The sequence below is a fragment of the Schistocerca cancellata genome, chromosome 6 (assembly GCF_023864275.1).
Source record: "Schistocerca cancellata isolate TAMUIC-IGC-003103 chromosome 6, iqSchCanc2.1, whole genome shotgun sequence".
Taxonomy (NCBI): domain Eukaryota; kingdom Metazoa; phylum Arthropoda; class Insecta; order Orthoptera; family Acrididae; genus Schistocerca; species Schistocerca cancellata.
In genome coordinates, this window is record NC_064631.1 from 433338561 (window position 1) to 433354281 (window position 15721).

The following is a 15721-nucleotide window of genomic DNA, read 5'->3' on the forward strand; positions in this document are numbered from 1 at the left end:
GTAATATTGTTATCAGTTGAAGAGACCAATAGGTCTGCAACACAGAACAATGCTGCAACCGAAACTCCAAATCAAAGGTTATAAAGATGGTTGTTAAAATACTGACAAAAACCACAAGTTTTTGGGAATCATTCTTTGGCAGGGACTTACTCAATTTCCCAAATTGAGCCACTACCACTCCCCAAATAAAATTGTGAAAATAGGATTCCAAAAGTAATGAGACGTAACGGATTTGATTTGCTACTTTTGATGTTGCAGTTATCAAATAATGAACCAGAAAGACATCCAGAAGACAGGCTCTTCATAATCTCACAATTTTTGGCTTTTCTGGGGAAGAAATTCAGAAGACGTGGTCTGCGTAGACGAAAGCAACGAACCATTTCGTGGGCGTATTTACTTTGGAAAATACATCCTTAACAAATATGGAGCTAACGTTTTCAAACTTCTTGTTAGTGGAGATTATACTTGGTCATTCAAAGTCTACGCTGGTAAAGAAAGAGCAAATGACATATCTGTTGCGGAGAGCAACATATCATTTCACCGGAGCGCAATTGCTCACGATTGGTTTGCAGAACATTCTAGACAATTATACCGAATGATTTGGCCACACAGATCGCCCGACGTGAGTCCCATCGAACATTTGTGGGACATAGGTGAGAGATCAGTTTGGACACAAGATCCTGAACCTGCATTATTTTCGCAATTATGGACTGCTAAAGAGGCAGTGTGGCTCAATATTTCTCCAGGCGACCTCCAAATTGCTGCACTAGGTCGGGCAAAAGGTGGTCCGATTTGGTATTGTGAGGTACCCTATGACTTAGCCACCTCACCACATGTGTGTGAGGTTGACATATTTCTTATTCATATTACTATTTTTCGCTTAAAATAACGCATGTTCTCGAACAAACACATTGGGCAGATACAACCCCCGCCCCTCTCCCTTGGCCCCTTCCGTATTCCGCAAATAGGAGGGATGTTGCTGTCAACCTGCTAAAGAGCACATCGCGCTCGGGCGTTAGATGGCTGCATTAGGGCATTGGGGTAGGAGGTCGTAATTGTGTACCATCAGAACTATGATCCAAATTTCTGTGCGGAATCGACGGCTAGGGCAGATATCTAGTATATGTGCCTTTTCTCCTTAAAATAAAAGGTCAATTCGTGACGTTTTCTTGTCAGTGGTATTAACCCAATCTGGCGACGTGTGTTCCATGAACAGTATAAACACTATATTGAACAATCGTTTTGTTGCAACTTTCTGAATTGTATCAGAATTTCCGGAGAAATGCAATCTATCTCTTCTGTTATGGTCTCAGTGTAGAAGGACAAGCCGTCTTCTTGTAACTGTTACATCATCGCTAGGAGCAATGACGCAGTAAGACAACCAGACAAACACCTTCTAACTTGTCTGAAGTGGCAGGGAGAGATAACAGCAAGTGGCAGGATGACCTCGGCGGGCGTGGTGGCTTTATAAGCTGTGTGAGACACCTCCCAGTGTGCAGCCGCCCCACTCCCGATATGCAGAGGTGTAGCTGTCTGCTGCTGCTGCTGCTGGCTTTGGCGTTCTGCCAGGCCGGCCTTGTCCGTCCCAGGAAGGTCCCCAAGCTGTGGCGACCCCGCCTCTCGGGCAGAATCGTGGGTGGGTCTGCGGCCAGCATCTCGCAGTACCCCTGGCAGCTCTACTATGAGGCGTAAGCATCACAATATTCTGACACATTGTTACCCGTTGCGCACGTTTATTAGGCTACGTTTATACTGACGCTTCGCTGCTCGCACATCGCCAGTACTGTCAGATGACGATGAAACAACCCTACCACTTTTAGTGGCACAGTTAACCCGAATAAATCCGCTGGTTGCTGCGATCCTTGTCACACGAGGATATCAGTCTGGTTTGTGTTTCGCACATCGCCGACTGTCTTGAAACTCGAGCGGTTGATTGGCTGTTTCAAGGTTACTCTAGTGATGCCGTTGTTGAGTGGACTTCTTCTCCTTTACGCGGTTGCACTGGCACCATACATTGACTTGTACAAAATACTATGAAGTACTTAGAAGAGATCAGTTTACAGGGTATCATACATTAGGGCTCCTTCCTGTTCTACTCGCGTACGGAGCGAGGAGAGAATACTTCAATTTCTCCGTGGGTGCTGTACTTGTCTACTCTGATCTTCGCGATACTTAAGGAGCTATATCACGTTCCTAGATATCCCCAAAGTTGTTCTTGAAACTTTGAAAGCAGGCTTTCACTCGACATTAGCCGTCTAACTGCAAGTGCCTACCATTTCACCTTTTTTTTTCCTATTTCCTTCACGCTCTTACGTGAATCAAACAATCTTCTGAACATTCGTGTTGTTCTTGTTTATATACGTTCAGTATCTCGTGATATTCCTGTCTCGTATGGATCCACACAGTTGAACGATATTCTAGGGTAGACCGCATGACTGTTTCGCAAGCAATCTCCTTTGTAGACTGACTCCATTTTCTCAGCATTCTACCAAATAAGTGGAGCGTCCCAGTTAACAGTAGTGTTTGTTGTGAATTGAAGATATCCTGTAAAGAATTGGAGCTACGACTGAAGAGTCTAAGTAGGCACATATTCAGCCGTTTCTGAACGCAGTTTTATTTGGTACCATAAACATAACAAAACCCGACGATGTAGCTGCGCGTTTTAAAGCGACCACTTCCGAGACAGAGCGATATGCGGGCCACGGATCAAATCCGCCCGACGAATTAGCGACGTAGAGTCCGGGTGCCGTCGAGCCTGGTTGTGGGTCCTAACGGTCTCCTACACCCCACTTGGTGAATACCTTGCTGGTTCCCATGTTTCGTCTCAGATATACGCTACGTAAACTTTCACACAGATTTACCCTATTCGCAGACAGACTGGATACACTGGTTCTCTTCGTAAGGGATGAGGAGGGGGCGGGGGGGGGGGGGGGTGAATGAGTACGAAACCGATGACGTTACCTATTTGGTCTCGTCACACGCTGATCCAGCTGCAGAAGATCACAAGCACTCCTTACTGGACGACATTTTTCAACGCATATTAGAATTTTGTGATGATTCAGACCATTGCGTTTGGTGTTGCAATATGTTAAATATGTCGATTTAGATTTTTGCTTTGTTTTTAAATATTAATTTAAAATTTTATGTTTCATCAGGAATCAAACTGCAACGCGAATGCTTTTGTGAATGAGTCTTTAACTTCCGCCTATCGAGTTGCGCATCTACATACGGGTGATGAAATTCCATTGATGTAATGCTACACGTTCATTAGCTCTACATAAGGAACTGTTCATGTCACGGCAACTAGACACTGAAACAGTTTTCTGTAACTTTAACTACATGATTTTAATGAAAAATGCTTTGTTTTCTTTCTTTTGGACACAACGTTACTGAATTATTCGAAAAGAAATGATAAAAATTGTTAACTTTGCTCCTTTTTTTTGTTTAGTATGTAAAATCCTGACAATCAGATTAACCACGAACTAGGGCAAAGCAAACACTCCGATAAATGAGCAAAACTTATTTTTATCTTTGAACTGTGGCTCTGTTGCTTAATTTACAGAATCAAAACCATTCAATTAACAGTAATAAAATAAATTACATTTCTATTTCTATCACAGTACGTAACATTAGAATTGCTGTACAAACATTTATATTGTCTATAATTCCCCTTTGATTATCAGGATGACTTTGCGAAAAGGCAATGGAGGAAGGAAATGGTAAGTTTCAGTAATGCTAAGACACGTTATTGGAATTATACTGTCAGGAAATAATTAATATCAACTTTCCTAGCATAAATGATCCTCCATTGACAAATATAAGTAGAAAAGAATATTGTCCTTGCTTTTTTAAGTAAAGAACAGTCGTGTGAACAGTGAGAAATCATCATCTCGTTGTGGTGTCTTCACGTCTCATATTAAATACGTAGTTGCTGCTCGCCTTATTACTTGGCCACTATGCTTGTTACACTTGCGGTGTTACCCAATACGACATAGATTCAGACTGTAAAACCTCTTGCATTCGAATCAGTTACATCCGTGACATTATTTACTGCTGGGAACGCACCAAGTCGACTTTTGCATTCACCACTATACAGTTCTTCAGTGCGCAAAATCAGCCGCTTGTTGTGTGCACCAGCCTTAGACTGCCCTGCGTCATTGGCTTAACTGCGACTGTCCGCATCTGACTGCTAGTCTCTTGACGCGTTGCGCCCCCAACGCAAGTAAAAGGTGCCAGACTGAAAGACGAAATATGTCCCCTACTTCTGTCGTTAAACACCACGTTCATAAATTTATTAGAAAATCATTTCTTCACGAAGAGATCAATTAACTGAAAACGTCCCAAACGAAAGTACGAAATAACTACCAGCCATTAAAATTGCTACATCACGAAGATGACGTGCTACAGACGCGAAATTTAACCGACAGGAAGAAGATGCTGTGATATTCAAATCATTAGCTTTTCAGAGCATTAACACGAGGTTGGCGCCGGTGGCGACACCTAAACGTGCTGACATGGGGAAACTGACATGGGGAAAGTTTCTAACCGATTTCTCATACACAAACAGCAGTTGACCGGCGTTGCGTGGTTAAACGTTGTTGTGATGCCTCGTGTAAGGAGGAGAAATGCGTACCATCACGTTTCCGACTTTGATAAAGGTCGGATTGTAGCCTATCGCGGTTGCGGTTTATCGTATCGCGACGTTGCTGCTTGCATTGGTCGATATCCAATGACTGTTAGCATAATATGGAATCGATGGGTTCAGGAGGGTAATACGGAACGCCGTGCTGGTTCCCAACGGCCTCTATCACTAGCAGTTGAGATGACAGGCATCTTATCCGCATGGCTGTAACGGATCGTGTAGCCACGTCTCGATCCCTGAGTCAACAGATGGGGACGTCTGCAAGACAACAACCACCTGTACGAACAGTTCGACAACGTTTGCAGCAGCATGAACTATCGGCTCGGAGACTACGGCTGCGGTTACCCTTGATGCCGCATCACAGACAGGAGCGCCTTCGATGGTGTACTCAACGACGTACCTGGGTGCACGAATGACAAAACGTCATTTTTTCGGATGAATACATGTTCTGTTTACAGCATCACGAGGTCGCATCCGTGTTTGACGACATCACGGTGAACTCACATTGGAAGCGTTTATTCGTCATCGCCATACTGGCGTATCACCAAGCATGATGGTATGGGGTGCCATTGGTTACACGTCTCGGTCACCTCTTGTTTGCATTGACGGCACTTTGAACAGTGGGCGTTACATTTCAGATGTGTTAGAACCCCTGGCTCTACCCTTCATTCGATCCCTGCGAATCCCTACATTTCAGCAGGATCATGCACGACCGCATTTGCAGGTCCTGTACGGGCCTTTCTGGATACAGAAAATGTTCGACTGCTGTCCTGGCCAGCACATTCTCCAGATCTCTCACCAATTGAAAACGTCTGGTCAATGGCGGCCGAGCAACTGGCTCGCCACAATACGCCAGTCACTACTCTTGATGAACTGTGGTATCGTGTTGAAGTTGCATGGGCTGCTGTACCTGTACACGCCATCCAAGCTCTGTTTGACTCAATGCCCAGGCGTATTAAGGCCGTTATTACGGCCAGAGGTGGTTGTTCTGGGTACTGATTTCTCAGGATCTATGCACCCAAATTGCGTGAAAATGTAAACACATGTCAGTTCTAGTATAATATATTTGTCCAATGAATAACCGTTTCTCATCTGCATTTCTTCTTGGTGTAGCAATTTTAATGGCCAGTAGTGTAAATTATGAAGTACACATTGGTTAAGTAACAACGGTTAATCCTCGGTTTCATAGTGGAGGTACTGTTTTACAGAGAGCAAGGGCTGTGTTATTAAAGTGCAAAATGACAACTCAAAACATTTATTAATTAAACACATACAACTGATCTCAAACAGAAAAACATGTCAGGAATGTTCCGATTTCTTCGCACTCCATTGTCTAGCCTCCATTGCTGCACTCAATATCACAAAACGACAAAATAACAATATATGAACTCAAATAGCAACTGTAAATTACAACAGTGTGTTACAAATAAAAAATGACAGTCGATAACCAAACACACATCAACCGGATTACGAACATGCAAAACCAAAACGCTTCGAACTTACGCATCAACCAGATAGCACCCAACGTACCTTATGAGGGACCAGAGGTAACTGGCGCTTGCTTTCACTCAGGAACGGCTCCCCGTGCGGAGCGTCCATCATCAGCAGCAACTGGGCGCTGTCGGCGGCCCACTGTGTGGAGGGCGTGTCGCTGACCAGCCTCCAACTGCGAGCCGGCACCTCGACCAGGGGCAGCGGCGGCAGCGTACACTCCGTGTCGGGCGGGCAGTCGCACTCCAGCTACAACTCGGCCACCGTCGACTACGACATCTGCGTGCTGCAGGTGTCCAACGCATTCAGCTTCGGCTCCAACGTGCAGGCCGTCTCCCTGACGTCGTCGGAGCCCTCGGCGGGAACCTCCGTCACCGTCTCCGGATTCGGAGTGGTGAGTTCCGGCGGCTACTCGTCTAACCTGCAGGCCGTCACAGTCCAGATCATAGACCGCAACACGTGCAACGCCGCTTACGGCAGCATCACCTCCCGCATGATCTGCGCCGGCGTCACGGGCGGAGGCAAGGACGCCTGCCAGGGAGACAGCGGCGGACCTCTGGTGTCAGGCTCCACGCAGGTCGGCATCGTCTCGTTCGGCACTGGATGCGGTCTGGCCGATTATCCAGGGGTCTACGCCAACGTCGCCAATCTCCGCTCTTGGATCCAGTCTGCTACCGGCGTGTGACGAAACAATAAATAAACACTTTCACCAAACCATCACGTTGTACTTTTCTCAAACAGAACCAGCTCAGTATCACAGCAATAAAACATTCCCTGCACCATCCTGTTCTCTTACACAAACATAGCTCACGCAGTACTACAAAAAACAGCAGTCTATGAATCATCTGCTTCCTTTTCACATTCCTTGTTTGATAAACATGGTCCATATCTGCAATATTCAAAATATCTATACGATTCTATACTGATTATGGGACAAGTTTTGCTTTCCTTCTAGCAGCAGTTTATCAAATATCATTAGATCGTTAAAACCAATTGGAAAAAGGCGCCTCTCATTTTGTTTCCACGAACTTTCCTTGGACAGATTATTGAACAACGTCGCTGACATCAATCTCAATAGATCTATCGTCCCCGCACTATCATCTCGGCAACGAAGGTCTCGTCTATAGAAATGAACATGGATTCCACAAACACCTTAGGAAACCCAAATTGTCCATGAGATGCCAAGCGTTATAGACAACGGCACTCATTTTGACCCTGTGTTCCTCGATTACCGGACGCTTTTCGGTATATTTCGGAACTGTTATACAGTGGACACAATACGAGCATTCGCAATATTGGATCAGCTTCGTGAATGGATTCATAACTTACAGCTCGACAGAACTCAATATGTTCCTAACGGACGAAGTATTCAAATGGCTCTGAGCACTATGGGACTCAACTGCTGTGGTCATAAGTCCCCTAGAACTTAGAACTACTTAAACCTAACTAACCTGAGGACAGCACACAACACCCAGCCATCACGAGGCAGAGAAAATCCCTGACCCCGCCGGGAATCGAACCGGGGAACCCGGGCGTGGGAAGCGAGAACGCTACCGCACGACCACGAGATGCGGGCGGACGAAGTATTCAGATGTAAATAACTTCCCGACAGTCCACTGAGGTGACAAAAATCATTGGACACATTTTAGGTTTATTCTGTACCTTCTTTTTCCCGGCATAGTACTGCAGCTCGAAATAGCTTGAAATCAACAGATCATTGCAGGTTTCCTGTAGAATTATTGAACAATGCTGCCTCTACAACAGTCCATAATCGTGAAAATCTTGCCGCTGCAGGGTTTTGTACACGACCTGACCTCTCAATTATGTCCGACAAATATTGGATGGTCTCATTCGCCCGAAAGCCTAGAATATCCTTCAAACCAACCACGACACTTGAGATCCGGTGATACGGCACATTGTCATCCACAAAAATTACATCGATGTTAAGAAGATGAAGTTCATGGTTGGCTACAAATGCTCTCGAAGTTGCCGAATATGACCGTTCCCAATCAATGATCGGTTGAGTTATACCAGAGGACCCAGTCCATTCTACGTAAACACAGCCCACACCATTATGGATCCACCATCAGCTTGTATAGTGCCTTGTAGATAACTTGAGTCAATGGTTTCATTGGGTCTGCGACACACTTGAACCCTGCCATCAGCTCTTACTATCTGAAATCGAAGCTATTCTGACCAGGCCACGGTTTTTCAGTCATCTAGGGTCAAACCGATAGGCTCACCAGCCCAGGAGAGACATTGCAGGCAGTGTCGTGCTGTGAACAAAGGCATTCACGTCGGTCGTCTGTTGTCATAGCCCATTAACGCCAGATTTGGCCACACTGTCCTAAGGGGTACGTTCGTCGTACTTCCCACATTGATTTCTGTGGTTATTTCACTCAGTACTGCTTGTCTGTTACCAGTGACAAATCTACGCAAACGCCGGCGCTCCCTGTCCTTAAGTGAAGGCCGGCGGCCACTGCTTCGTCCGTGATGAGCGATAATGCACGGAATTTAGTATTCTCGGCACATCTTGGCATTCCCTAACGATTTCCGAAATGGAATGTCCCACGCCTCTGACCTCAACTACCATTCTGCGTTTCAAGTCTGTTAATTTCCGTCGTGCGTCCACAATCACGTGAGTACAGGCGACAGCTCCGTCAACGGACTGCCCTTTTATACCTTGTGTACGCATTACTACCACCATCTGTAGAGGTGCACTTCGCTATCCCAAAACTTTTGTCGCCTCATTGTATTACAGGCCATCATTGTTCATGAGATATACAATGATCTGGTGTATAAAGCAGGAAATTCCATTAGGCTGTCTTGAATGATGCTTTTGTATGGGAAAGTGACAACATGAAGGCAGCAGCGAAATGTCGTCGACATCCAGAGGATCGACGGGTATCAATAAGCAGACTGTGCCCCAGAAGGCGGAAAGAGACACTTTCATTCAGGTACGTGTAATCAACTGTAAACAGTAAAAACTTTATCACATAAATCCAGTTGCAGAAAAAGCAGAAGCCAATCAGAAACTCATTAGAATAATCCGAGGGAAATATAATTCATCCATCAAAGAATCTGTTCGACCAATTTTTGAATATTGCTCATCAGCGCTGCATTCTTACCAAGCAGAATTAATAGAGGAAATAGGAAAGATCCTGCCATGAGCGGCACGTGTCAACACGCGTTCGGCTAGTAACCATGAAACGTCTCCTTAGAAAAATTATTAATGACTGTGCTGGTAAACTTCTACGTTATTTGATTTTCAAACAGCTGAGCAAACCTGAACGTACTCAGACATTTCTCTCTTTACTTATTCTGAACATCACTAAACTGACACACAATTTTTTTTGCGCAACTTAATCTGACTTTCAATAATCCCTACATAAGAATGGCCTTTCATGAACCATTAACCTCACAAAAATCTTCGTTACTCGAACTACTGCAATACAGCGAGCGCCAATGCTGCCAACTAAATAAAAGATTCTATCTACTGATAGGCATAGTTAGCAAATGAAAGATTTTGATAGAGAACAAATAATGTATTTACCTTAATAGCGCTATATATATATATATATATATATATATATATATATATATATATATATATATATATATATATATATATATATGACATCCAATTAAACAAATTTCCTTTTTCTGGCGGACATCCGCTCAAAACTCTGGAATCTCTCTCCCCACATCCACCACTGCTGGATGCTCACCTCCAACTGCACAACGCTACGCGCAGTTCACATCCAAATGCCCATCACTAACAAGCGAACATTCCAACAGTGAGTCCAACCAGCCACAGACTGCACACAGCGCAGTCAGCGATTTTCATACAGAGCGCTACGTTACCAACATAAAAACCTAAACAGCCTACTTACAACCACAAGAATGCTACAGAACTGCTCATCAAAATCCTGTTAAAAGTTAGCGAGTGTCTGTTTCAAGCATTGTCAGAATACACACTGTGCACCAGGAGGAATGATAGGAACAATCATTCGAAGCAAAAAGTCTAATAATCCAAGGCTCTAAAATGCATACCTTAAGATTTATGAGCTCATCTCCGGTAATGTGAAACAATCTCTTCCACTACAAGCTCCTTGTTTTCCATATCTTGGCCCTAAACAAGAAAAAAGTCTCCAGTAAACATCGACTCTAAAGCTCATACCGTCGAACACCCCAGTTGATGATGCTTATTGAGATATTTTAAACGTTAACTCCATTAATATTTCACGTGGAAGGCTGAGTATTGTAGCCAGCATAGGTACACATTTCGTTTCTCGAATTACATCTTTTCAAAAAAAATGTCTTATATTATAGGATAGTACATTTATTTTGTGTGTCACTTTGATAGCAGCGCAAGTTGCCCAGCTATGTGATACTCCTCATTTTAATAGAAGACACGGCCATAGTGGATGTGTCACATTTCTGTAGTGCCTTTATTGGAATTTACACATACTAAATGCTAAAAATTTTCAGTTTCAACTCAAAACACTTCAAAAATTAAACTTTTAGATTGTGACCTTCAAAACGTATCAAATGATTCTTGTAAGAATAGAACACACACACACACACACAAAGAAGGGAACTGGTAAAGGAAATTGACTGCTTCAGGTCGTCAAGAGAGACACGTGGTATGATCTGTCAGGGTGGATCAACTCAGCGAAAACTTTTGTTATGCATTTACCATTTAACATCAAGAGGATTGGGACACTCCAAAACTTTTCTACTTCACTCATGGTTGATACGGATGCTTCTAGTACCTCGTCGGGAGTGGAAGAGCTGAGCCCATGCATAATTACACTGCAATGTTGCTTCCACTGTCATTATTTGTGGTGGATGGGCTGAACAATTTTTCATACAAACGGCAACAAAAGCTAAAAAAACAATTCAAGTTATCACATAACGCATTTTGTAGCTGATGTTATCGAGATGAACAAACAAACTTAAAGAGGACACTGGACACAGGGAAGTCAGAGTATACTATATCGATCACGTTAACACACGAAGAACTCACACTGAATGTTGTAAACGTGTAGAAACTTTTAGTTAAGGCAGACACCCCATGAAATCTGTTCCACCTCTTCAAAACAGGTGCCTCAACTTCCTGGATTTTATCACAAATTTCAGCTTGGCTACCACATCCGTTAGAGAGCTTTGTGTGTCAAAAACCTTGAATGTCACATTTTTGTGAGCCTGTCACACAACTGGGGACTTTACCGGACCTTAAGAGTTATGAACGCTTGTTCAACTTCGCTACTTTGTAACTTTGTTCAATTGAACGGGCGCTGGTAGCTCTTAAGGTATGAATTTTAAAGCCCATATTTACTGGACATTTTGGCTTCAAATGATCGTTCCTGTAAAATCCCTGAATAATGACCATCTCTCGTGGCACACACTGTGTATATTACAGCCTCCAACACTCACATCTCGAAATGACCACGATGGAAAATGTGAAAAATTAGAGATAGTGCGGAAGCTTACTGATACTCATTCAACCGACACAGCATTCTCATATACCTGTATTGTATCGTGTATTTAAACCGGGAACCTAGAAACGACGGAAAGGCTTCGTCCCGCCGTAGCCCTCAGTGGTTCACAACCCCACAATAGGCCACAGCAGTCCACCCACCCCCCTGCCGCCCCACAACGAACCCATGATTATTGTGCCGTTCGGCCCCCAGTGGAACCCCCAGGGAACGTCTCATACCAGACGAGTGTAACCCCAAATGTTTGTGTGGTAGAGTAATTATGCTGTACGCGTATGTGGAGACAGTGTCTGCTCAGCGATTGCCGACATAGTGTTCAAAGTGCTGCAGTTTTCCTTCATCTTTTATGGTTGTATCATGATTAATACCGAGAACTGACACGTTTGAAAGTATAGCGGACGTCTCATGAGGGATGGTCAATATTAATGGATATGTCAGGAACGAACATTTAAAGCAAAACTTCATAAGGACATATACCGTATTCCGAATATTTTCCGAGACAGAACACACTTAATGTTCATTGTTCATTGTTATTTATTTTCTGTATTATTCAATACGTCGTCAGATTTACTTATGTACAACCCCTAGTAAACAGTACAACATGGGTTCAAAACTGTCAATTGAAAAATAGTATTTTTAGCACGTTCACCTCTAAGCATTATCGTAAACGTCACATTGCATATGTTGTGTAGTTCGCAATAAATGTTTTGAATATCTCATCGTCACCTTCAGTGCATCTGTGCACTCTTGGAAACACATGTTGTGTTGCTCGTCTGAGTGCCGCTGCGTATTCAGCAATGAGGGCAGCAGCCTCCATGACGCGACCAAGCAGTTTATCTCGCGACTTCGCCTTTCATATGTACACCTGAGACTTCATCCGACTGCATAAACAAAAGCATTATGCCATAAATCATGGCGATCTTGGCAACCAGTTGATTGTACTGCGGAGAAATCACTGTGTAGAAATCATGAAGGGAGTCCCATAGGGTTCAACTTTGGGTCCACTCCTATTTCTTATAGCTGTGTTCTACATTGGAAACCATTCAGACTAGGGCATATGTCCTTATGAATCTTTTCGCCTCAAGTGAGCGTTCCTGTTGTGTTACTGATTGTGGGCCATTCATTCCTCCTGGGAAACATTTAGTTATAAGAAGCAAAAAACGTTCTAGCAAATGTTGGTTCCTGTCAGCTTATTAGATGTTGCTTTACTTCATTTGCAGGATGTGGCAGTGTTCCATGTTCCATAACGCATGTATCACAGTCCCTAATCATTAACAATGGGTGATGGAGACTTAACGGAAACGATTTAATTTGAAATGCATTTGTATTAACTAGGATAATATTTCATAGTGCAGGCAGAAGCGGCTCGTATTTACACATTCCCAGTTATCTCGGAAATGGTACATTTGTAGACCCCTGTTAATTAGAATGGTTTTGGTTCTATTGTTTCTGCAGGTAATTATGACACATCCTGTAGAACAGACATTTAATAATCTGTGGTGTTGTTCATATGATTGAAAGAAATGAGCATTCCTAGATTCCCCCTTCTATTCTTTCATGGATTAGTATCATAGAGCAAAATCACAACGGCAAACGAACACAGACAATATTACAAACAGATACACGAAACAACACACACAGGACAACTATAAATTACGGTTATTTGTCCATAACAAGTTTTGAACTAAGTAGTCATTTACATACTATCACATGGTCATCATTTGACCTAACAGGGTATAATAAATCGATACTGATAAACGGAAAGTTGTTGTAGAAAAAGTCTTGAGGAAGAAAACTGAGGACAGAAACCAATATCCGGAAACGTCCATCGACTCCACACAGCACCTCTTCGGCAGCAAACGTGAGTTTGTAAGTTGGCGCCTTTGCAGCGGTTTCGTGACAAGTATGGATACTTAAGACGCTATATAACGTGCTGAGTGTTTCCAGCTTCATTACGAAGAGTTTCGCTTGCAGTTCGTCAGCGCAGGAGCTCAGATTTGCTTCAGTACGCGTTGGTGGCAGCAGTTAGCCGTTAGAGCTCTGAGGTTCTCCAGTATCATTCGATGACATTTCCGGACATTGGTTCCTGTCCTCAATTTGTTCCTCAGGAGAACCACTACAGCTCCTAGAATTCTGTTGTATCTTTTTGTTACACCGTGTATAGGTCTTAATTGTCACTGAATTTTTTTGTCAGTTGACACGTCCCATATCAAAACATTTAAGGCGCATAAGATCAATGGAACGTGAAACTAACTAACCAACTGAACTTTTAAATACGCTAAAAGAGTAAACATTTATAGCATTTTTAGTTATATGTCCCGTATGAACTACCACAATAAAACGAAAACAAGAGACGTCTACATGAGTACTCTGCAATTTACCCTTAAGTACCTGGCAGAGGGTACTTCGAACCACCTTCAGGTTTTCTCTCTATCGTCCCACTCTCTAACAGTGCGTGGCAAAATTAAGACATAAATCTTTCTGTAATAATTCTGATTTCCCTTGTTTTATTATGATGATCATTTCTGCCTATGTAGATTGGCAATAATAAAATATTTTCATATTCAGAGCAGACGGTGACTTCGTAAAAAGATCTAGCCGCAACGAAAACCGCCTTTGTTTAAATGACTGCCATCTCAACTCGCTTATGATACCCGTGATAATCTCTCCACTATTTCACGATAACACAAAACGATATGCTTTTCTTTGAACTTTTTCGATGTCCTGCGGCAATCCTACATCGTAATGATCCCGTAAAGCCAGCAATACTCAACCAAGACAAACGAGCGTCGTGTGGGCAGTCTCTTTAGTAGACCTGTTGCATCTTCTAAACGTTTTGCCAGTAAATCGTGGTCTTTGGTTTATCTTCCACACGTTGTTCCTAATTATAATACCTAGGTTTTCAGTCGAACTGACAGCCTATACATTTATGTGTTTCTGTCGTGTAATCGAGCACACTTGTCCTTACTGACATGAGTGAGAGTTGCCACTTTTCGCACCATTCAAATATCGTGTCTAACTCATTTGCAATTGATTTTCAGCTTCTAATGACTTTACTAGACGGTAAATGACACCATCATCTGCAAGTAATCTAACACCAGGGCTGCTCAGACTATCTCCTAATTCGGTTATGTCGATTAGAAACAGCAGAGGAACTACAACACTTCCTAAGGAATGTTAGATATCACTTCTGTTTTGCTCCACGAACAGTAATCCTTTTGAGAGGAGATCACGGATCCAGTCCCACAACTGAAGCAACACTTCATAGCAAATTGATTAGAAGTCTCTTGCGAGGAACGATGTCAACAGGCTTCTGGAAATCTAGAAATGTGGAATCAATTTGAGATCCAGTGCTCATAGCACTCATTACTTCGTGCGAATAAAAAGCTACTTGTGTTTCAAAGGAACGACATTTTCTGAATCCGTACTGACTATGTATCAATAGATCGTTACGTTCAAGGTAATTCATAATTTTCGAACACGATATTTGTACCAAAATCTTGCTGCTAATCGACGTTAGTGATATTAGTCTGTGATTCAGCGAGTTACTCCCACTTTCTTTCTTGAGTATCGGTGTGACCTGTGCAACTTCCCAGTCTTTAGTTATGTATCTTTCGTCGATTGGGCCGCTGTATAAAATTGCTTAGTATGGGGCTATTGCATCAGCATACTCCGAAAGGAACCTTATCGATATGAGTCTGGGCCGGAAGAATCGCCTTTATTGAGTGCTACCTCGTTGTCGACGACACGCTACACTTATTAAGTGCTTTAAATTGCTTCGCTACACCGAAGATATCCACTTCTAAGTTACTCATGTTGGTAGTTGTCCTGGATTATAATTCTAGAATATTTACTTCGTCTTCTTCGGTGAAGGAATTACTGAAAACTGCGTTCAGTAACTCCGCTTTGTTGGCACTGTCATTGGTAATATTACCATTGGTATTTTGTCTTGCCTCTGGTGTGCTTTACATCGAATCTCTCTGGATTTTCTGTCATATTTCGAGACAGAGTTTCAGTGTGAAAGTTATTACAAGAATCTCTCACTGAAGTCCGCACTATGTTTCGACATTCGGTAAAATATTGGCAG

The 15721-nt window shown here is 43.0% G+C and overlaps 1 protein-coding gene across 1 annotated transcript; it reads left to right on the forward strand.

The window, feature by feature from the left end:
- The first annotated feature begins 1515 nt into the window (after nucleotides 1-1515).
- Nucleotides 1516-6834, forward strand: LOC126088369 (trypsin delta-like). The gene is made up of 2 exons (XM_049906507.1): nucleotides 1516-1688; nucleotides 6215-6834. Exons 1-2 carry the CDS (start codon nucleotides 1516-1518, stop codon nucleotides 6816-6818), a joined length of 777 nt encoding a protein of 258 aa, XP_049762464.1. The 3' UTR covers nucleotides 6819-6834.
- The last annotated feature ends 8887 nt before the right edge of the window (nucleotides 6835-15721 follow it).

Excerpts from the sequence above, each read along its gene's own strand:
- LOC126088369 (XM_049906507.1), top strand. The coding sequence starts at position 1,516 with ATGCAGAGGTGTAGCTGTCTGCTGCTGCTGCTGCTGGCTTTGGCGTTC. Across the intron at positions 1,689-6,214 it reads TGGCAGCTCTACTATGAGGC|GAACGGCTCCCCGTGCGGAG; the intron begins GTAAGCATCACA and ends GCTTTCACTCAG.